General features: G+C 50.8%; 1 protein-coding gene and 1 long non-coding RNA gene across 6 annotated transcripts in view; one reads left to right on the top strand and one right to left on the bottom strand.

Moving 5' to 3' along the window:
- Positions 1-11,567, top strand: part of LOC137207571 (uncharacterized) — a 20,969-nt gene extending 9,402 nt beyond the window's left edge. The window contains exon 2 of the long non-coding RNA XR_010935159.1: positions 10,582-11,567. This is a non-coding gene — a long non-coding RNA (uncharacterized lncRNA). The remainder of the gene's footprint in view (positions 1-10,581) is intronic.
- ADRA1D (adrenoceptor alpha 1D) lies at positions 3,108-23,073 on the bottom strand. 5 transcript variants are annotated; one of them, XM_067707559.1, is made up of 4 exons: positions 21,863-23,073; positions 21,352-21,472; positions 4,731-4,768; positions 3,108-4,484 (listed from the first exon to the last, which is right to left on the bottom strand). In XM_067707559.1, exons 1-4 carry the CDS (start codon positions 22,980-22,982, stop codon positions 3,895-3,897), a joined length of 1,869 nt encoding a protein of 622 aa, XP_067563660.1. In that variant the 5' UTR covers positions 22,983-23,073; the 3' UTR covers positions 3,108-3,894. The 5 variants fall into 5 exon arrangements, with proteins under 5 accessions (XP_067563660.1, XP_067563661.1, XP_067563663.1 ...); XM_067707562.1 differs by lacking the exon at positions 4,731-4,768 and having other exon boundaries at positions 4,187-4,484; XM_067707561.1 differs by lacking the exons at positions 3,108-4,484; positions 4,731-4,768 and adding an exon at positions 20,714-21,164.

The following is a 23,073-nucleotide window of genomic DNA, read 5'->3' as shown; positions in this document are numbered from 1 at the left end:
GAATACAGGCTCTAGCCCCTTGAGGACTGGTGGAACCAGCTGAGGGGAGGGTCTTGCAAAGATGGTGATGTCAGCCAGCTATCAGGTTGGCACTGGGGCAGTGTCCCAGGCAAGGGTAATGGGGCAACTCCTTCAATCTAGTATTTAATGAACACTTATACCTAGTCTTGAGCAGCCCAGGGTCAGACAGTCCACTTCCTCATAGTGGATGAAGACATGGATTCTATCAGTGGACTCTAAGCCAGGATGAGCTTGGTGTGAGCTACTGGAGAGGCTGAGGGCTACTCAGGGCTTAATTCTGAACAGGGGGTCTGGGAAGAAGGTCTTGGGAAGATAATGGCAAGTGGAGAGGGCGGGCAGGCTCAGGGCCTCTGGGAGCCTGAAGCCTCAGCATCAGTGGCCTTGTCATGCCTGCATGGAGTAGAGGACATGGCTTTGCATGAGGCCGGTGGGCTTGTATTTGGGGTGTCTGGGGTCATCCAGGGGAGGGTGAGCACGCATTTAGAGCTAGAGTAGACCCTTGAGATCCATTTATGTACAAGTGGTCATTTAGATGATTTGGAGTGGATGAGATTGGGTAGCAAGTTGAGATAAGAAAAAAAAAAACCCTGAGGGACACTTAAGGGCATAGAGAGGCACCTGCACAGGAAGGGGGGGGAGAGGGGGGGGAAGAGGGAGGGAGAGAGGGAGGGAGGGATGGAGAGAGAGAGGGGGGAGAGAAAGAGAGAAAGCGGGGGAGAGAGACGGAGGGAGGGAGAGAGAGAGGGGTGGGGAGAGGGATGGAGGGAGGGAGGGAGGGAGAGAGGGGGAGAGAGAGAAAGGGGGGAGAGAGAAAGGGGGGGGAGAGAGAGAGAGAGAGAGAGAGAGAGAGAGAGACTGAGAGAGAGAGAGAGATTGAGAGAGAGAGAGTATGTGGTCAGGGGACCAGAAGATCCCAGGGGTGTGGTTCAGGCTGGGAGAGGAATATTTCAGGAAGCAGGGAGCAGCCACCAGTGTGGACTATGGCAGAGACGGGGGTGGGGAGGAGATTGGGGACGTGAAAGGTCCCAGGTGACTTGCAAAAGCAGCCCTGGGGGATGCTGGGACAGAGGTCCTGGAAAGAGTGTGGGAAGCAAGCAAGATGGGTAGCAAGAGCCCAGCTGGAGAGGGAGGGTAGACTGGAGCTGGGGCCTTGGGAGGGAAGTGGGAATGCAGCTTTCTAAGGAATTGCGTGTGTGTGTGTGTGTGTGTGGGTGTGGGTGTGGGTGTGTGTGGGTGTGTGGGTGGTGGGGGGAAATTGGGCAAATACCAGTGCCCTTGGAGGCTTGCTTCTGTTTCTGTCACATTTCACAAGACCATCCTCCTTCCCACTCACAGAATCCTTCAGGCTTCACTCAATCCCTTGAGGATTGTGTAAAGGAACTCCTAGTCCCATTTTGATGGGTACTGAGAGTCTTCCCCGCTCCCCCAGTCACCTTGACATTTCACAGGGGCCTCCTGCAGTCTAGGGCCCCATTTTTTATATGCACCTCAGGGACAGTCTCTTTAATCAGTTGTATGGGCTGGGCTGGGGTACCTGAGGACCTTCTCCCAGATGTCCCAGAATCACTTGCAAGAGGCTACCTCCTCTAGAAGGGCTGTTGCTATTCCCTCCATTCCTCTTGGCCACTCCAGGACTCTTTGCCATGTCCTGAGAACAAGGTCAGCAGCTCAGTGCTTTACTGATGATTAGAACTGGGATGCTGGATGCCTCTGCTGTGGCACAGCCTCTCTGGGGCTCTGTAGCCCCATCCCGCTCTCCTGGAAAGCTCCTTCCCTGGTGTGGAGGGCACAGGAGGAGGCAGCTGTGTGCAGAGAGTCCCGTGTGCAGGAGACATGAGCTGAGGCTTAAAGGTCAGATATGTTTTGCTGATTGATCATCAAGCCTAGAGAAAGTACTGGGCAAGCTGCTGACCCCACCTGCCTCTACACCCACTGTTATCCAGGACAGGGAGGCCCCCTAAAATCCTTCTGATGAAGGCTCCCTCCCTACATTTCTCCCTTGTCCTCACTGTCGACCTCCTGTGGGCTCAGCTGCCCTGGCATGTGGGAACCCTCTTAGAGACCCTCCCCTGCTGTTGAACCCCTGCTGGGGAGCCCAGAGTTCAATCCTCTGACACTAGGGTCTGCCTCCTTGCTGAACTTTGCTTTGACGGATGGCCCCCACCTCTGTGAGAAGACTGTGGGGGCTGTGCCCAGTGTCCCCAGCTTTAGGGCAGCCAGTGTGCTGCAAGATGGGGCCCTCTTTGGGGTGTGCAACATGCTCCCAGTACCTGCTTTTAACTGCCCCTCCTGTGCCTTGTGGGGGTTACCAGGCCTGAAAGTCCAGTACCTGCTGTAGACCCACAGTGTGAAATTTCTGCTCCCGAGCCCAGATACTGGCTGTCTTTTTACCTTGTAATATTGGGATGAGGGGTCTGAAATTGTGGTGACCTTTTAAACAGACTACCTCCCTACTACAGGATGGAAGCTTTTGGCTCAAAATACTGGTTCATGTTGGCCCCAGCAGTTGGTTCTTCCAGTTTCAGAACACCACCACTCCAGACAGCCCAGAGTATTATCTAACCAGCTCTCCTTCCAAGGGTCCATTGGGCTACAGTCATCATTCCCATGCTGGTTGGATGTATGTGGTTGATATTATCTAGCTGAAGACTGAACTACCTGTAGTCTCTTGGGAACATGACAAGTGTTGGACATTTTACTCAAAGCCAATAAGCATGGTTCCTAAGTAGGTGTTCTCTCACCATGTATACCTGTCTACTTGGGCTTGTACATTTTTTCATGTAAAGTAATGTTTCACCCATTTAACTGATGGCCACCTTCCAGACTGAGGCCCTCAGAGCATCACAGATATATCTGGTGAGACTGAAAAAGCGAAACTTTGTGCTTATAATTACTGTTTGTTCCCAAGACTAATCATGTGAGTTTTAAAAGCCAACAAAATGCCCGAATCTTTTGGTTATGCTGAAAGTCCCAAAGGACAGCAGCCATCAGTTAAAGAGACAGGTTGAAACTAGAAAGGTGAACACAGACCCAATTTATCCTCTTGTGGGCCTTTAGTACTTGAAGAATTTTAGAAAAACAAAAAGTAGTTCTTTATGGGTTGTAAGCTGAAGATGAACAGTTTGCACAGTTTGGACAAAATAGAAGTACTCTGACCAATAAATATGTCTAAAAATGACAAAGTTCTCCCCATTTGATGGTTCCAGAGCCCAGCAAGAAGTGATGGGCACAGGCACAAGGAGCTATATACAGTGTAAACAGTAAGGCCTTTGGGGAGACAAAGTGAGGGGCAGGGCGGAGCCTCAGTAGGGCAAAGTGGGCCCACAGGTTAATACAACAGGCTTGTAGGACAGTCGTCCAATCTGCCACCAAAGCTTGTGGGTGGCAATGGCAGGCCACTGGATTCCTCCAGTCTGCAGTAAGGATAAATTGTGTCCATTGAGAAGCTTTGGCCCCACTGACTTTTTCCGGAGGGGAGGCATTGGCGGCAGCCAGGCAGGGCCTCTGTGCCCTTTCCTCCCCAAGAGGAGGGACAGGGCTGCCTGGCCATACTTGGGGCCATCTACCCAGGGTTCAAGGCATGGATGGGGCAGTGTTTCTCAAACAGGGATTGGAAACAAATGGCCCCAAGGAGCCCTCAGCCTCTCCCTTGAAAGGAGGAGCTGGGGGCATCTGTGTCCAGGAGGGGGAGCCCATAACTTTCTGCCCTTCAGGGGCTTCACCCACACCTCAGTTCCTCGGGGATTCTGGAGAGCAGTCGCCCTGATCGATTTCTGGGTCCTTGATTCTCACCGGCCTCTTGAACAAAGCCAGCCTCCATCTCCACACCCTTCTCCCACCCCCAGCACACTCCTCGGCCTAACTCAGGGGTCCTTAAATATCAGTCTCCCGGAGAAGGCTAGAGTTTGCCAATTCGTAGGCCTGGCAGGTAGTGCCCTCAGCTGCCTCACTGCGGACGCCTAAGCACACAGCTTCCACCTCCAAGTGCAGGGCGCACGCAGCCTCTCTGGCGTGTTTCTTTTGCGACAGGCTGGAGACCTTGGCATGCAGCGGGGTGGTGGGTTTCCGGAACGGCCCGAGAAGCCTCCACTTGCGAAAGGCGCAGGGCGGCTTTCGACGGCCGACGACCGGAGCCTGCGCCTTGCGTGTGCCTGGGGAGCCGGGGGCTGAGGGCGTGGTGAGGGCCAGCAGGGCCCCGGAGGGTGCGGCGCCTGGGCCAGGAGCGTAGTCAGGGCGCGGGCCGCCATTCGAGGCTTGCCAGTGGTGACTGTAGATGCTCCAGAGGGGGCGGTGGTGCTGGCGACTACGATGGCATTGGCAGCGCAGGAGGCGGAGGAAGGCCCGCTTGAACTCCCGGCTGGAGCAAGGGTAGATGAGCGGGTTCACGCAACTGTTGAAGTAGCCCAGCCAGAAGATAACCTTGAAGACGCCCTCTGAGGGCTTCAGCTGTGGGAACAGGGAGCCTGTGGGAAGCAGAGACCCAGGCTGGTTAGATGCTCAGGGAGAGGGAGTTCCAGGCAGCGCCTGGTGCAAAGGGGCCACCCTCTCTGCACTACTCCCCCTCCCCCCACCCCTTTCAGGGGCCCTGGCCATTCATCAACCAGTGGCTCTCAAGATATCTCTCCTCAATGAGTCCCTGATATAATTCGAGGGTGTCCATGAACTTGAATGAGAAAAAAATAGTCATCTTCAGCTTTACTCACGTTTACCTGAAATTGAGCATTTCCAGCGAGTGTAAGCAACAAACCTGAGTAGAATTAGACAAAACGATATGAAATCACTGTTTTGTAGCTCAAAACTGGTGCAGTATTGGCAGTTTACCCCCTAATATTAGCAGTTGCTACAGATATTTTGGAATATTGTCTATGCTTCTCACTATTTGGAAGTGTCAGTCAGTAGAACACGCCACTAGATCTTGTTATTTAAAGGCTTCACATGGAAACACATTGGAGACTAAATCACAGATTTCAATTAAATGAAGTCGATTTCATCTGCAATCCTCTGTATTTTATTTTTGCATTTGAAAGAGTAACTCTGAGAAAGCCTCCATACACTTTGCCAGATGCCCAAGTAGTCCCTAGCATAAAAAGGGTAAGAACTCCTGAATTAAATGTTGACCAAGGCTTGCCCTGAGCCAGGCACTGTGCTGGGCTGTCATCAAACACCTGAGGCCTTGCTCTCCCGGTAGCAATGTGGGTCACATATCATGGGCATGCAGGTGGGATGATGGTGGTGCTCAGTATATTGGGGCGGGGGGCTTCCAGGGTCTCAGGATGGACAGGAGCCAGGCAGGATGAGGAAGGGCAGAGGGTATCAGGAGTGGAAGGGACAGGTGGGCAAGAGGATAACAAGTTTGGGGCATGGGAATGTCCTGTAGGATATGCTCAGAAAACTTCATTTGAGACAAATGGTGAAGGGCCTTAAATGCTGGGAAGTGGCTTTTATTTTGTGGGTAGTTAGGAGCCATGGATATTTTTGAGCAGGCAAGAGATAGAACCTAGAATTAAGCCTCAATAAACACAATGCCCATGAGCTGTCAGAATGCAGGATAGTGGGGCTGTCCCAGTGGAAGTGGGAAGTGGTCAGGAAGGCTTCTGGGATGGCTTGGAAAGGGAGCAGAGTGCCAGGCAGGAGGAGGTGGGGACACTGGGGTCTGAGCTGTGCCAGGAAGACCCTCCTCCCTGCATACCTTTCCCCTGTCTTCCCCACCATAGACCTCAAGGAGTCATGTCTCCAAAGGCACCTAACAAAATGCAAAGACATCACCCAGGAAGCAGAGGCCACTTTGTCACCCTCACTATCCTCAACATCAGCAGGGGTTGGGGGTAGGCGGCAGGAGCGTCCCATCCCAGGCAAAAGCTTCAGGTGTCTGCCAGGCTGAGCAGACCAGGGGTAGTGGTCCTTGACAAAGCAAGACCTGCTTTCTTTTCTCCTTGCCCTCAAAGAAATAAGAGCAGTGTCCCCTACTGAGGGAGCAGAGGCATCATGCCCCTCTCTTTGACCTGGGGACCCTTGCGTATCACCCACCTCCCACCCAGTGGGATTCCTGATGCTAAGAGACACTGTGGAGGAAGAGGAGTGTCAGGCAGTATCGCGTGGCACAGCATTTTCAAACCCTGGTCACGCAGCCTTGAGCAAGTTATTTGGCCATCTAAGTCTCACTCTTCTTTTCTGTGAGATACATACAACAATTTCTCTGAAGGGATTTTGTGACAATTCATAAATTTCAGGGCACAAGACTTCACAGTTTTGTAGTAAATACTGGAGTCTGTTCACTGCCCCTTTCCCTACTTCTGTGGCTTTTGAGAGAGGAGACCTCAGCCCTGGGAAGGGACCCCGTTCCCAGCTCTGGAGAGTGGCCAGAAACAGTAGCCAAGACCTGGTGGGTTTGGGGAAGGCTGGGGCATCAATCAGAATGTAAGGAGATAATTTCCCTTGGGAGAAGAATTGGGCAGTTGTCCCTGGAATGTGGGGGCCACCAGTGTTGACCTTAGCCTCCAGGAAGGCAGCCTTCTGAACAGCATCCCTTAATGGCTGCAAAATAAGACAGAGTGCTGAAAATAACTTTCTGACTCAGGCTAGAATTCTTTTATATTTAGCCCAGGATGACAAATCAGGGGACTATGCTTTAAGCAGTAAGCCAAAAGCCAGCCAAAGGGCTTTGTTATTGGTGTGGTTTTGATTCGGATTGGTGGGCAACATGGCATATAGTAGTGTGGCCTGGGCCTTGTTTTAAGCATTAAAATTCTAATTCATGCTCAACCAACCTATGCAGAAGCCTGCTGCCAGCTGGGAATTCCTTACACACAAAGGAGCTGGGATACAAACTCAGCCTTTCAGCCCCAGGTTTTTCCTCCTGTGTCCTGCTGAGGGTTCTGTCTTACTTTGGGGTCTCCCAGAAGCAGACCTGAGACAAGGATTCAAATGCAAGTTGTTAATTTGGAAGGTAAATGAAACACCAATAGTGAAGTGTGATAAAAAGAGGGAAGAGAAGGAAGCCAATAAAAGGAGAGTTAACAAGTTAGTCACTCTCACTGGGAGCTCTGGGGGACTGGAGAACAGGATCAGTAAGGTGAGGGAGGTGGGGTATCTATACTCCCATTACCATAAGCCAGTGTTTGGGTTGCTCCCTCAGGGTGTTAATTTTCCATGCTTCCTGCTTGCTGTGTGGGTGGACAGTGAGGATATTGCTGGTCAGAGAATGCTGCAGGCGAAGATATGGAGGCAGCTGCAGGGGCGGAAAGTGACCCATGTTCGGGGGGATGGGTGGGGCACTGACAGCAGTCGCCACAATTTTGTTTCATTGCTGTCTGCCCTCTGTGCACAGACATCTTGCCTGGAAAATACAGACGTCTGTGCCTTGGGCTCCAGCTTTCACAGGCAGGAGCTCCTAAGAGATTTTTACTCTGTTCCTTTCACATATGGCAGTCCTGAGCCTCACACCTACTTCTGCCCAGAGTGCTGCAGTCTACCCCCATGCCTCCTTGCACCCTGCCTCACTCTTTGCTGCCTGCCTGCCCCAACGTTCTCTCTTCTGCCCACAGCCTCTTTTAAGGATCTCTGGGTCGGGGGAAAGGGGCTTGTGGGCACTTCCCTCCCCTTTGCCATGGACGAGGTGGGTAACTGTCCTGAGACTCCCGAGGGTGCTCACTGGCATTATCCCTGCAGCACTGCCCTGCTGTCAGGGCATCAGTGGACAAGCCCCTTCTCAGCCACTCCCAACTTTCTCCTCCTCCAGCTACTCTGACTTATGGCCTCTTAAGTCGACCACTTGGTTTCACCTCTCTTGCCTTCACAGTCCTCTCCAGCTGCCCAGCACAAGCCTCTGCCAGCCCCGGAAGCCCAGCTACAGGAAAGCTTCAATGGGTACATGGGGGCTCTGAGTAAGGCCTCTGTCTCCCAGTACCTGGCACTCCCCTTCTCTGTCCTGAGCTGGCTCCCTCTCCTACTCCCCACATTGTCCACAGCCATTCTTGCAGGCATAAAGCACAGCTGTGCTAACTCATCTTGGCAGTTGTCACTGGAAACAGGTGCTCATGGGACCCTCCTCTCTCGGCCTCCCGCCATCCAGGCGCCCAGCACCACCTCCTTGTTCTCCTTTCTCTTGCAATTCCCGCTTCTCTTCTGTCTTCATGTGCATCAGCTAAGTTGCCACACTGACTGTTCACTGCCCTCTGGCCACAGCGGGCTCCCCAGTCTTGTCTCTGTGCTTTTGCACAGGATCATCCTGGACTGCCCTTCCTCCTTCCTCCACCTGGTAGTGCTGGCTCCAGTGGCACCTCCCCCTGGGAGCTTTCGTCACACCATCCCCTCCCGACCCAGCAGAGTTAGTTGTATTCCCTCCTCCCCTAGCACATCTATTCACTTCTCAATGCCAAGAACACTGCGGGTAACTACCAGTTTCCCATCTATCTGATCCTTAAATGGAGAGCTCCCCACACCATCCTTGGCACATCGTAGGTGCTCCACACATTCTGACCCCTCTCCTTCTGTCACACTCTGTATCCCATCCATCACCAACTCCCATTAGTCCTGAATCCCCCACTTTGCACCATCCCCCATTACCACCCTGGTCCCAGCTACTATCATCATCTACCTACAGTGCCCTTCCAAGTGGGCTCTCTGTTCCTGCCCCTGTGCCCCCCATAGTACCCTGTTCTCCACATAGCAGCTGGGTGTGTGTGTCCTTTTAAAACATAAGGCTGAGCAGTTCATTTCTTCACTTAAATCTATATTCCACTGCTGACTGCAGCTTTCTGTCCTCTCTCTTTTTCTCATCTGAACTTTGACCTGCCAGCCCCTTGGATTTCTCCTATCATCTCTGCTTAGCTGAGACTTCTCCTCACTTGCACCCCAGCCATTCTTTCCTCAGTCCTTCCATGTGCATGTCCTTCTGGATTTGGGTTGTATTTATCCAGCCAGAGCCTAACTCTGGAGAGATTCACCCACACTCTGAACACGCTTAGGGTCTCCAACCTCAGCTCTGTGTCCTGGCTTCAAGCAATCTTGCCACCCATTCTCAGCCCACTCCCCCACCCCCACCTATTCCTGCACCAGCTCCTTTGAGCCTTTACCCCTTTCCACAGGCTCTGCAGTCTGCCCCTTTCCCTTCTCCAAAGCAGTTGATCTCACTTCCTGTTTCACAGAGAAAACAAGACAAAGAAGTTGGGCACTCACTTAAACCTTCTTCACCTGTCTTCCTCCTTTGTAAGAAAGGAGTCTCTCCTCCCACCCAAGGTTCACGTCCCTACTTGTGTTGTAGAGCTCTCGACCCATCAGTCACTCGTGAGCTTGCCTCTGTCACAGCTGCACCCTCTTTGCTGGTTCTCTGGCTATGACTTCATTCCCTCCATGCTTTCTATCCACACATGCCATCTCCTCTTCCCCACCTGCTTTTCACTCCACTGCTTTGCCCCACTGCCCCACTCCACCCCAGCCCTCCCACATGCAGATACAGCTCTCATCCATCCTGGACACTTCTCATCTCACCCGGGGCTTCTGGGGCGCCATTCTCTTGGATTTTCTACTCCTTGTCAATTGCCTTTGCTCCTTCCTCATGTCCCCACTGCTACGTGTAGGAGTGCCCTTATAAGAAGAGTCTTGTAATCTCTTCTCTTTGCATTCTCTTGGCAATTTCAGCCAGGCTCACAGACTGTTGGCTGGTAATGCCCACCGTTCTATCTCCAGCTCAGTTTGCTCTCCCAAATTCTAGACTCATAGATCCAAGACTCACTGCCTCCCAGACATTTCCACTTGGATGTCTACTGGCATCTCACACTTATCCTGCCCTCATAAAGCTTACATTTCATAGGGCAAGACCAGCAAAACATATGATAAACAAGGAAAATGCAAACGTATCAGATAATAAAACATGCTAATAAAAAACAAAGCAGGGAAGGAAGATACCTAGTGTGTGTTTATGTATGTGTGTGCGTGTGGCTGGGGGTGGTGCTATAAATTTTGGGTAAACTGCTGAGAATATGACGTCTGAGTAAAGAGCTGAATGAGGCATGTGGACATTTTGGGGAAAAGCATTCCAGGTAGAGGAAACAGCAAGTGCAAAGGGCCTGAGGTGGCCCTGGTATGTTTGCAGAACAATGACAAGGCTAGTGTGGATAGAATGGAGTGATTGAGTGCACAGCAGAAGGGGATGAGGTTGAAACTCAACCACTACCCTCCTCCCTGCGCCCTCCTACCCTGTCTGAGACACAATTCCCTCTCCCCTTGAGTAATTCAGCAGCCTCCCGACTGTCTCTTGCATGTACCGTTGCAGCCTGAAATCTACCCTCAACTTGGCAGCTAGAACGATCCTTTAAAAATATTGGGTTGGGCAAAAGTTTTGTTCAGTTTTTTCCATAAGATGGTTCGAGTAGTGCTTAGTTATCTTTAACTTCATTCAAAACAATTTTGTTAGATTGTATTGTGACAGCTGTCATATCAGCATGCATTTAAAAACAAACTTATCAAAATTGGTGAATTTTTATGTAGCTATTTTAATATTGAAGATGGAAGAAGAAAAGCATCATTTATAGCATATTATGCTTTATTATTTCAAAAAAGGTAAAAATGCAACTGAAACATAAAAAAAAGATTTGTGCAGTGTATGGAAAAGGTGCTGTGACTGATCGAACGTGTCAAAAGTGGTTTGTGAAGTTTCATGCTGGAGATTTCTTGCTGGACGATGCTCCATGGTCGGGTAGACCAGTTGAAGCTGACAGGGATCAAATCGAGACATTAATTGAGAACCATCAACATTATACCATGTGGGAGATAGCCGACATACTCAAAATATCCAAATCAAGTGTTGAAAATCATTTGCACCAGCTTGGTTATGTGAATCGCTTGGATGCTTGGGTTCCACAGAAGTTAAGCGAAAAAACCTTCTTGACTGTATTTCTGCATGTGATTATCTACCTTAACATAATGAAAAGTTTCTGTTTTAAAAGAAATTGTGACGGGCGATGAAAAGTGGATACTGTACAATAATGTGGAATGGAAGAGATGGTGGGGCAAGCGAAATGAACCACCACCAACCACACCAAAGGCCAGTCTTCATCCAAAGAAGATGATGTTGTGTATATGGTGGGATTGGAAGGGAGTCCTCTATTAGGAGGTCCTTCTGGAAAACCAAATGATTAATTCCAACAAGTACAGCTCCCAATTAGACCAACTGAAAGCAGCACTCAACAAAAACCATCTGGAATTAGTCAACAGAAAATGCATAATCTTCCATCAGGATAATGCAAGGCCACATGTTTCTTTGATGACCAGGCAAAAACTGTTACAGCTTGGGTGGGAAGTTCTGATCTATTGACCATATTCACCAGACATTACACCTTCGGATTTCCACATTTTTCAGTCTTTACAAAATTCTCTTAATGGAAAAAAATTTCAATTCCCTGGAAGACTGTAAAAGGAACAGTTCTTTGCTCAAAAAGATAAAAAGTTTTGGAAAGATGGAATTATGAAGTTGTCTGAAAAATTTCAGAAGGTAGTGGAACAAAACAGTGACTATGTTGTTCAATAAAGTTCTGGGTGAAAATAAAGATGTGTCTTTTATTTTTACTTTAAAACCGAAGGAACTTTTTGGCCAACCCAATAGAACTAGATCATGTCACTCCTCAAGCTCAAAACCCTCTAAGGGCTGCCATTCCCCCTCACAGCTCGACATGTGGTCCCCTGACCCCCTGACATCCTCTCCTACTCCCCCCCCCCACTCTGTTCCAGCCACACTACCCTCCTTTTGCTTCTTGGACATGCCAGACACACTCCCTCCTTGGGCCTTTGCATTTGCTTTTCCCCAGAATCTTCTTCCCCCAGAAATCCACATGGCTCCCTGACCTCTCATCTAAAATTGCAGTGTGCCTGGAAACAACCCAAGGGCCCACCAACAGATGACTGGTTTAAGATGATGTGGTATATATAAACAATGGAATGTTACTCAGCCATAAAAAGAATGAAATATTGCCACTTGCAGCAACATGGATGGACCTAGAGATTGTCATACTAAGTGAAGTAAGTCAGAGAAAGACCAATATTATATGACTTACATGTGGAATCTAAAAAATAATACAAATGAATCTATATACAAAACAGAAACAGACTCACAGACATAGAAAACAAACTTATAGTTACCAAAGGGGAGAGGGAGGGAGGGAGGGACAAATTAGGAGTGTGAGATTAACAGACACAAACTACTATACATAAAATAGATAAGCAACAATAATTTACTGTATAGCACATGGGACTGTATTCAGTATCTCATAATAATCTATAAAGGAAAATAATCTGAAAAAAAACTGAATCACTTTGCTGTACAACTGAAAACAACAAGATATTATAAATCAACTACAATAAAAAAAATTGCGGTGTCCCCCACCCCATACTCCCCATCTCCCTCAGCTGGCTCTATCTGTGGCCCTTATCACCTTCTCTTGTACTATTTGAGTTATTCTTCATTTTGTCTATCACCTTTCTCCCTGCAGTAAGAGTCCATGGGGCAGGACTAGTGTCTGTTTTGCTTGATGCTGCACTCCCATTGCCCAGAAGACCTCATGAACACACTGAACACAGTAGGCGCTCAACACTTGCTGAGTTTGCTGAATGAGTCCCTCTTTTCTACGCTATATGTCACCATGTCTGGTACATTCAGTTTTCTCTCTAGTGGAGTCCCTCCCTTCACCTCATTCCTGAAGCCTTTGCTGACTCTGGCATCTCATTTTGTTTACATGGCTGTGACAGCCCCCAGTGGTCCCTTGTCTCCTCTACTCTGCACACAGCTGCTGGAGACTTATTGTAAAAAAAAATGGTTTCTCTCCTTTCCCCTCTGAAAACCGTTGGTGGCTTCTAATGGCTCTGAGGAATAAACCCAAATTTTCTTGTGTTGCATTCAAGTCTTTTTAGAATCCTAAGCTGTCTTCAGCTTACATCCCTCCCAAATTGGCCATACGAAGCCACAAGCATGTCTTCCCACAGAGGCTGGGCTCCTACTGCCTTCCTGCGTGGCTCTAACTGCTCCCACGGTGCTTTCTGCTTCCGTCCACCCATCCCTCCAGCCCAGGTCAGGTGTCCTCCCCCACCAAGCCTGGCTTAGGTGCACTTTTATGTACGCCTGCATCTTAACAAATAAAATTTGTTACTGCTCTATCTACTCTCCTAGACTCTAGGTTTCTTGAGGACAGGGATGGGATTAATTATTCTTTTCATCCCAGCCTCTAACACACTTGCCTGATCCAGAGCAGGGGTCATAAAGTATCTGTTGAGTGAGTGAATAAGTGCTGTTTGCGTAGATGTAGGTAGCCTCTAAAGTGACGAGGAAGGAAATGGGAGCTCACGCTTGCTTTCTGAGTGTTCAGTACCTACCAGGCTGCATGCTGGGCCCTGTATGTAGCACTTCTCATTTAATTCTCATGGCATTAGCATCCCACTTTGCAGAGATTCTAGTTATCTCCGGAGGGCAAGTGGCAGCATCAGGATTTGAACCTGCGTCAGTCTAGCCCTAAAGTGCTTGGTCTTTCCTTGACATCATGTAAAGATAGAAAAAAAACTTCCCCTGGTCTTCCAGGGGTCCTGGGGTCAGGATCCACAAAGACTCAATACCTTCCAGCAGCTGATCCACAAGCAGCATGCCCATCCCTACCTCTGGACTTTCGTACATTTGGCCTGGTCTGGAAGATGGCCCTCTTCCTTTCTCCATAGCAGGTCTCTCCAGTTCTTCAGACTTGGGCATAGAACCACCTCTCCAGGAGCAGTTCTGTGATTAATTCCACTCCCGGGGTCTGCGGAGGTGAGACTGGTTTCTGGAGTGTGTGTGCCTTTGAGCACTTCTTGATTCTGCCTCCACCAAGTGGCATTCATTGGCCTTCTCTATGGCCTTTAGGGTGGCCTGTGAGGACTGCCACATTGAATTCGGCTCCTGTGCATGCATGCCCATCCAGAACACTCAGAAAGGCTGGGCTGTTGCCTGCTCGCTGCATCTCAGGAAACAGACCCCAGCCTCCTGGAAGGAGCCCCAGAAAGCCACTTGGCCATCTCCTTCCCCTTCTTCAAGTCTTTGCTCAAAAGCCACCTTTCAGGTTTGAAGTTGATGCTATTAGTGCCCCACCCAGGTGCCCCTGGTCCCCAGCTACTGTGAGTGTTGGCTGCTAATGGCTTATAGTTGGCTGCTAATGGAGAATTGCCCTTGACCAATGGGAGCTGCTTCAACTGGGAGATGACACCTTCCCACCAAGGTGGCAGCCCACAGCCAGTGATAGACTGAGCGGGGATGGAAAAGGCCAGACTCCTTGTCTCGAGGTGGCACAATTCTCTGCTGTCGTTCTTGTTCCAGGGATCAGGCTGAGGCCAGACTTTGAGACCACATCCTAGGTTTAGCTCTTTTCTGACTTATCCTGCTTCCCTCCCTCCCAGCTACCTCCTGAGAGCTTCCCTCAATCCATCACTCGCATAAGAACTCCTGTCTCAGTCTCTACGTACAGGGACATGACCCAGGACACTCTTTGCATGGATGTGTCTTCAAGCTCTCTTGATTGGTCCTAAACCTATAATCCAGGGATTAGCTCTTGGTCACTGTTTCAACTCTTCCGCCCACTGCTGAGAAAGGCAGGGCATGAATTTGCATGTTCATGCCCATTTCTCTCCACTCAACAGGCAGGCTGGAGCACAGGAGTGAACACATTGACCTACCTATGAGGAGAGGTGGTCAGGATGTAGGTAGGAGATGACTGCAAACGCAACTCTTTCCTGCTTCTCTCTGCTCCTTAGCCTTTTCTTGCATGTATCCGTCAAGCTTGCTCCCACCTGCCTTCCCCTATTCCCTGTTTTGGGGTGCCTTTGTCAGGAGTCTAACGTAATGTCCAGGGATGCTGAACATCCACTAGTCAGAAGAGGCAGGGCCTCTCCTGTGTCAGCAGGTTACCCCACTCTTTGGCATGTTGGCTGGGCTAGCCTGGCCTGCACACTGTTAGGGAAACTAAGGCAGGCTGAGATTGGCGGCGGAGGTCTGCAGCCTTATCACAGGCCAGTCCCCTCTCCTAAGTAAGAGCAATGTCCAGGCCCAGGAGATGCTGCTGAGATGGTGGTTAAGGCTGAAACTGGCCAATCTGGCCAAGCCTTGCTGAGGAGTGACAGCGCTGAAGCCAAGGGGGGACTGTGTGATTAACAGCACTCTTTTGGCATCACCAGAAGGGAACTTGTTCTTGGCAGAATGTCATAATTCACAGCCAGTCTTGTTCATAGCTTGCAGCCAACCATGAACTATTAGGCTGCACCCCAGCCTTTCCCCTTTCCCACCTCCTCCCTCACCAGTGACTTTTCTATCCACAAGCAGCCATTTTCTCTAGCCAGAAAGAGAGGGGTTAAAAATACCATATACCATATTCAGGTCTTTCTCTGCCAACAGGGCTAGCAGAGATGGAATTCCCAGTCCTAGACTCCCTTTCTCTCTCCTAGTTCTTTCAGCTGCTCACTCAGTGCTTCTGACTCTAGAACTCAATTGCACCTTCCCCAAGAGAGGCTGGGAAGCAGTGGACCTCTTTGCAATATTTTAAAGGGTCGGCCTCTCTCATAAGGCACACTTGAGCTGCGACCTGAAGACCCTCTGAGGGAGAGAGTCATGCATCTACCTGAAGAAAGAGAATTCCAGACAGAGGAGAGGGCATGTGCAAAGGCCCTGAGGCAGCAGGGTACCGCACAAGTTCAAGGACAACCAAGAAGTTAGGACTGCTGGAACAGAGAAGGGGAGGGAGAGATGGTAAGAGATAAGGCCATTTTGAAGCAGAGACAATCATAAAAGGCTGTCAGGAAGAGGTGACCTGAATAGGGTCCAGGTCTCAGATGGATTATAAAGACACAGAGTTGAGGATATTGTGGGGCTAGCTGTGCCAAGCTAAATCTCTTGAATTCCTTGCATTGCCAATCTTCCATGGTGAGAGGTAACTGGTGGGTCCTCTGGCTTGAGATAGACAAGGAATAGATCAGAAGTCCTTCTGTGCCCTGTGTTTACCTCAGGATCCTTGAGCTCTGTGGGGCTGGCCTAGAGCTACTGGTCTGGCCCTGGACATCCTTCTGCAGCTGTGCGGATTGGCAGGGAGGGGTAGTTCCTAGAGCCACAGAGGCTGCCTGGTGGGGCCCAAGGCAGGGAGATGAGTCACAGACCTGTTCAGTGTCCTACACTGGACCCCACCCATTCCCCTTCAGCTCTTCTCCCTCCCCTTCTCCCCTTTCTCTCTCTCCACCTTCCCTCTCTCCCTCTCTTTTCCACTCTTGTTGTCACTTCTTAACTCATTCCCTGATCTGTGGCCTTGGAGTGGTCACACCCCAAGCTCTGCGTGCCCAAGGCTGAAGTCCCTGCCAAATGGCCCTTGTGCTCGGCTGAACATGACCCTGATCTGAACATGAACCTTTCAGTTCTCAGGCCACACTGACAAATGGCTCATAAGTTGGAGCAGACCAGTGCTTTCGCCAGAGGAGAGAAGTTCCCAGACAGTGGTCACTCTGTCCAGGAGTCCCAGCACTGAGTTGCTGGGGCATTGCCCACTAGGTCCCAATGCTGGCTCTCAGGGGCCCAGGCCAATGTTCTGCTGGGTCACCATCTGCAAAGGAGGGCAGGCAAATCTTCTAGCATTCAAGGAGACCTTTTTCGTGGGCATATAGCTCATGAAGCAGGATGGGGCAGGGTTCAGGTGGGGTCAGAGGTGGGCTCAGGAACTCAGAGACTTTCCCATGAGGAATGGGCTCAAAGGCTCTGGTGGTCTGGGAGGACCAAGCCACACAGGAAGTGGTCATGTCCTATGGCAATGCTCAGGGCCCTCATGGCCAGGATCTGGGGCAGAAGCGAGCCTGGAACTGAGCCTGGGGGGAGGTAAGCAGGTGCTGAGGCATTTGGTGAGATTTAAAGCTTAAAGCATGTCTGTCAACTGACCCTTAACCCTGGCTTCAGTTTGACCTCTGATCTCTGACCTAGGCAGGAAGTAACAAGGACCCTAGGGCCAAGGGCACCCATTGGCCAACCCCAAAATAGTGATGTCTATAATGTGTGACAGATTTAAAAATCACTTTTAACATGGTACTAAAAAACCTATTGGTCCCCTTTGGAAAGATTGCTAGGAAATTGACTCTTCTTTTTGTTTTTTTTTTGCGGTACGCGGGCCTCTCACTGTTGTGGCCTCTCCCGTTGCAGAGCAACAGGCTCCGGACGCGCAGGCTCAGCGGCCATGGCTCACGGGCCCAGCCGCTCCGCGGCATGTGGGATCCTCCCGGACCGGGGCACGAACCCATGTCCCCTGCATCGGCAGGCGGACTCTCAACCACTGCGCCACCAGGGAAGCCCGACTCTTCTTTTGATAAAGGAGAGCATCGAGCAGCTCTCCTGATTTTGCTGTATGGACTCTATTTCAAGTGACCAAACAGCTAGTGGTGAATTCTTTTTAGAATTTTAGTCTACAAATGCAGAAGGAATGACAGAATTTGGATATCACCACTTTCAGTCCCAGTGATATAATGGGTCCAGGCCATGGTCAATGGCTGCTAAAACTAGCAGGTGAAAAGCTGATGGGACATTTTATAATGAATGAATCAGGCTGACTGCATCTGAACCCCTGATCAATCTTAACATCACAAAAGAAAAGAAATCTTGTCCCAAACACTGAACTTGAATCTGATCAAGCCAGTTTACAGGAAGTACAGGGAACAAGGGGACACATTAAATGGCACTAATAGGGATGCAAACTCCAAACTGTGGGCAACTCCTTTGGGACAAACAATCTGGTTTCTTCACCAAACAAGCTGAAAGGGAAAAGGTGGGGGTAGGGGAATCTTATTAATCAAAGAAACTGAGGAGACAAATCAAGTGCATGCAATGTATGTACTTTTTTTTGGACCCTGATTCAAACAAATAATCTAAAATTTTATGAGGCAATCAGCAACATTTGAACACTAAGATATTTGGTACTATTAAACAACTATTTTTTGTGTTATAATGGATTGTGGTTATTTTTTAAAAGTTCTTCTAGAAATATACATTGAAGAATTTACAGATGAACTGATATGGTGTCTGGGATTTTCTTCAAAATAATAAGCAGTGGTGGAAAGTGGGCGGGGTTTGAAATGAATGCAGATCAGCCTTGGGTTGATATTGTTGAAGCTGGGGCCATCACACCGTTCTGTCTACTTATGTGTTTGAAACTATCCATGATTTTTAAAAATGGAAAATAAAACCCCTAGCTCACTGCTTGTTCATAATAATCACTCAATAAATGTTAGCTGTTATGTTTAAAAACTTTTTTAGGTCACATAAATGGGGATCACCCCCAATGCATTGCAAGTAAGGGAGGTCTCTGCTTACACAGAGGCTGTTATACTAAGTGAAATAAGCCAGTCACAGAAGGACTGCATGACTCCACTTCCATGAATGTAGCTAAAATAGTCAAATTCAAAGAAAGAGTGGAATGGTGGGTGCCAGGGGCTGAGGGGAGGGGGAAATGGGGAGTTGCTAATCAATAGGCATAAAGTTTTAGTTAAGCAAGATGAATAAATTCTACAGATCTGCTGTACAACCTTGTGCCTAGAGTTAACAATACTGCATGCTTAAAAATTTGTTAAAAGGGTAGATCTCATGTTATGTTCTTACCACAGGAATAATAATAATAATAATAGTAAAGATAGAGGGCTGTGCTTTGTCAACCAGATCCTCGGCACGGAAGGATGTGAAAAGGCCATGGGTTCTGCCACTTCTTCCTCCTATACACACACTGACCAAGCATCTACTATGTGCCAGGTGCCACAAAGGCACAGATAGGAGATGTAATGCCAGCCTCTTCTTCAGGCTTTTGGGCCAGGGAACAGTAATGCCATTCCTGAGAACTTGCTGCAGCGCACCCCCTGCCTCTCTCCTTGAGTCTGTGGACCCTGCACCACCTCAGGGAGCCTGTGGAGATGGGTCCTTCGGTACTTGGCCAGCACTCTGAGACGCAAACGCTGAATCTGCCCTCCACACCTGGCTGCCAAAGTGTGCTTTCCAGCCTAGACACCATTTCCTCAGATGGCTCACAACCTCCTCCTGCCTCCTCCCGCCTTCTCTTCCTCTCTCTCTCTCATTAAGGCATAAGATGCTGACAGTCAAGTTTATAAAGTGTGTACATTTTAAGAGTATAGACTGATGACTTTACATATATATTCACCAATGTAGTCACTGCCTAGATCGAGTCACAGACAGGGAAACGGAGGTGTGGGGGATGACCCCTAGTCCCTCTCTGAGACCCTCAGGATTTTAGGTGCCCTGTGCTTGTGTGCCATTCTTTCCTGCCCAGCAACTTGAGCCCCAATGGCCCCACAGGTCAGCATACCTTGTCTATATCTCCCTCTGCTGCAGCTCTGGCTTGACTAAAACATTTCAGGTGATAGATGGCTGTTCATGGCCCCCTGTGCGTGTACCACTGGGACCCTGGGCCCACTTCCTAAAGCTTTTGATATCCTCCGGGCTATTTGGGTTGCTCACTGGCCATATCACTGCTGTGGCTGGGGCTCCTGCTTCCACTTGGCTTTGTGTGTGGAGATGTGGGTGAAGGGCACCCTGGGTCTGCTCAACAACCCCAGGTTGTGGCCCTACTGGGCACCTTCATTTCCATGGCCTGTGGCCCTGGCTGGCACACAGTGCTTTTTCTCAATCCTCCCATGTTTGCTGTTCCTCACACCTGGTGTGGGAACCAGGGCCTGCAAGGAGGGCGGTACCACCTTCTCCTGGCTGCCCCCTTCTCTGCCTCCTTCTGGGTTCTTTCAAAGTGGGTACTCCCCAAGGCTCCTTCCCCAGCCCATCTCTTCTCTTTGCCCATCCATCCTCTTGCTGGGAGACTGTACCCCACACTCCTGCTTCTGCAACCATATCCATCCTTGGTCCCCTTATCTAAGTTCCCAACATCCTCTTCCCCCAAGCACATACTGGCACCTCCTACCAAAATATGCCAGCCCCTTGGATTCCACATTCAACCCCAAAAGTTGCTGCTCAGAATGTTCCCTGTTCCTCCAAAGATGCCTCCCTCCTCCCAGGCCTGGCCCCAGAGCTCCTGGGGGGGGGGTTGCTCCTGGCCCCCCTTCTTCCTGCACAACCCTCAGGCCACTCCTGCTTGTACCACAGGCTCTGTCCTCCTGTTCTCTCTGCTGTCCTGCCCTCCAAGCCACGTCATGGCAGATCAGAATATTCTGTTTCCCTGCTTGGCCTCTGTCCTACTTGCTCATTATTACCAGATTCCACTAAATTCAGCTCCATTGTGGCCCTGGGCTTTGTTCTAGACTTGGTGAGATGCCATGGGAGGCTGGGCACAGTGCAGACCGGCCGGAAGGGAGAGGCAAGATAGCCCCAGGGTTCCCACGCGAGGTGTGAGGAGCAGCAGAGATGAGGGGTTGAGGAAGAGCAGTGTCTGCCAGCAAGGGCAGAGGCCATGGAGATTTAGGGATGCTTTTTGGAAGAGGGAGACGTGATCTCGACCTCAAAAAACAGTAGCCTTTTGCAGTGTAGATTATAACAGCGAAAAATTAGAAAAACCGAACACTCAGCAGGAGACTGCATCAACACACCATGGCATACTTTCAAACAGAATACTATACTGTTGCTAAAATAACCAGAACGGATAAATCTCAACAACAAAACATTGGGTGAAAAGGGCAAACGGAAGATGGATGTGCACAGCTGGTGCAATTTATATAAGTCCAAAGGACACACAAAACAATGCTATTTATTATTATAGATTCAGGTGTTTGTAGTAAGGGTATAAACATGTGTGTGGGAGTGATAAACACCAGATTTACCTCTGCAGAGAGAGGGAGAAAATGAGGAAGGGACAGGAGGAGGGAACTTAGTTGTGGCTGTTCTGTTTATCTGAAAAGAGAGAGAGGAAGTGATCTGAGGCAAATATGGCGAAATGTTATCATCTGTTCAATGTGGGTGATTACAGGTACATGGGAGGTCCTGGCTTGGGCTGGCTGGTTGCACCTGTGGGTGAAGTGACTCAGGGCAAAAGCAACCCCATAGATGCCGTTCCCTTTCTTCTCCCTGTGCTGACCGAGCCCCAAGGCTTCCAGGAGGGGCCTCAAGGCATGGGAGGAAGGTCCTGAGAACAGCTGCCCACCTCCCAGGACTACAGGAAAGCCTGTGAAAGAAATAACAAAGTTCTCCAGAAGTGCTAGGACTCCGTAAATTTAAGAAACTACGATGAACAATATTAACTTTCCATTTGATAAGATGCCCTTTCCCCTTCTTTCTCACCCCCACACAGACCCCCCCCCCCCCACCAAGAGGAGATTTCAGAAATGAGAGCCCACAGCATTCACAGATACCAGCTGGGGAGGGCCTCCCAGGGGGGCCCAGCTTCCAAACAGAGAAAGCAGGTGGCTTCCGGTGTCTGCTGATGTTCACGTAGACTGGCCAGGGATTGCTGCCCATGAATGAATGTAGGCCCTGGTGGTGGAGGGAGGGAGATATGTAGACAAGCACATACACTGCTTGCCACATACTATGGGAGCAGATGCCCGCACAGATTTCCACTGACCTTTTGTATTTAGAGGAGTGGGGAGTGTAAAACAAGCCCAGGGCTTGTAATGGCAGTGAAGAAGGGGGAAGGCCAGAAAAGTTAGAAGCTCATAAAACAAATCCTGCAAGCATGAAGAACCTATTTGTGTCCCACAAAGCAGCATGCGCACGTGTCTAAGAGACCAGGCAGTAAACCTTCCATGTTCAGGTGGAGAGTCACCCTCCACTGGGAAGGGCCATACAAGTCTGGGTGCCAGGAAGGGACGGTCACAGGCTCAGGGAGGAAGAGAAGGGGCTGGTGGGAGAGGGATCACTCACCCAGTGGCAGAACGAAGAAAAAGGGGAACCAGCAGAGCACGAAGACGCCCACGACGATGGCCAGCGTCTTGGCCGCCTTCTTCTCACGGGAGAACTTGAGCAGACGCACTGACAGTGAGCTGCGGAAGGTGTGGCTCTTGGCGCTGCGCATCCCACCGTGGGCTCCGTCTGAGCCAGTGCTTGCGCCGCGACAGTGGATGCGCAGCACCACCTCTGAGGCCTTGCCCCGCTCGCGCTTGACTCCCGCCTCCAGGCTGCGCGTGGTGCTTCGCGCTACCACATACACGCGGCAGTACATGACCACAATGACGGCCATAGGCAGGTAGAAAGAGCACAGGGAGGAGAAAACAGCGTATCCTGCCTCCTCCGTGATGCCGCAGAAGCGCTCGTCCGGGGGCACCGGCTCCTTCCAGCCCAGCAGCGGCCCCACAGACACCACGAGGGCTACGGCCCAGAGCAGGGCCAGGATGGCGGCCGCCTTGCGCTCGGTCATGATTGCTGGGTACTTGAGCGAGTGGCGCACGCCCACGTACCGGTCCACCGAGATTGTGCAGAGGCTGAGGATGGAGGCCGTGCAGCACAGCACATCCACGGCGGCCCACACGTCGCAGAAGGCCCGGCCGAAGGCCCAGAAGCCCAGAACCTCCATGGTGGCCGAGAAGGGGAGCACTGTGGTGCTCAGCAGCAGGTCGGCCACGGCCAGGTTCACAATGAAATAGTTTGTGACCGTCTGCAGGTGGCGGTTGCAGGCCACGGAGAGGATGACCATCAGGTTGCCCGCCACGGCCGTGAGGATGAAGGCAGCCAGGAAGACGCCCACGCCCACGCCCTGCGCACTCACCACCAGCCCCCCGACGGCGGCCGTGCCGTTCACCTCGCCGCCGGCGCCAGTGCTCCCCGGCTCCCCAGCGGAGCTCCGGTTGTCCTCGCCGTTGCCCGCGCCCACCACGCCGCCGCCGCTGCTACCGCCTGCGGTCACCCGCACGCCGTCCACCGCCCGGCCCTCGGAGGCGGCCGCGCCGCCCGCGCCACCCCCGCCACCGCCCGCGCTGGAGCTCCCGGCGCTGCTGTCTGAGCAGGGTCCCTCGAAACTGACGTTCAGGAGATAGCGGAAAGTCATCTCAACGCGCAGCCGTCGGGGGCCGGGGCTGGGCGCAGGACGAGCGACTGGTAGGGCTGGGGGCTCCGGCTCCAGACCCGCGCGCTGGTCC

This window comes from Pseudorca crassidens, chromosome 15 (genome assembly GCF_039906515.1).
Source record: "Pseudorca crassidens isolate mPseCra1 chromosome 15, mPseCra1.hap1, whole genome shotgun sequence".
In the NCBI taxonomy this organism is placed as follows: Eukaryota; Metazoa; Chordata; class Mammalia; order Artiodactyla; family Delphinidae; genus Pseudorca; species Pseudorca crassidens.
Note: the sequence above shows the minus strand (reverse complement) of the source record. Positions and strands in the feature narration are given on the sequence as shown.

Excerpts from the sequence above, each read along its gene's own strand:
- ADRA1D (XM_067707559.1), bottom strand. The coding sequence starts at position 22,982 with ATGACTTTCCGCTATCTCCTGAACGTCAGTTTCGAGGGACCCTGCTCA. Across the intron at positions 4,769-21,351 it reads TGGGAGGCCCTCCCCAGCTG|GTTTGTTGCTTACACTCGCT; the intron begins GTATCTGTGAAT and ends AATTCTACTCAG. Across the intron at positions 4,485-4,730 it reads CTGGAAATGCTCAATTTCAG|GCTCCCTGTTCCCACAGCTG; the intron begins GTAAACGTGAGT and ends TGCTTCCCACAG.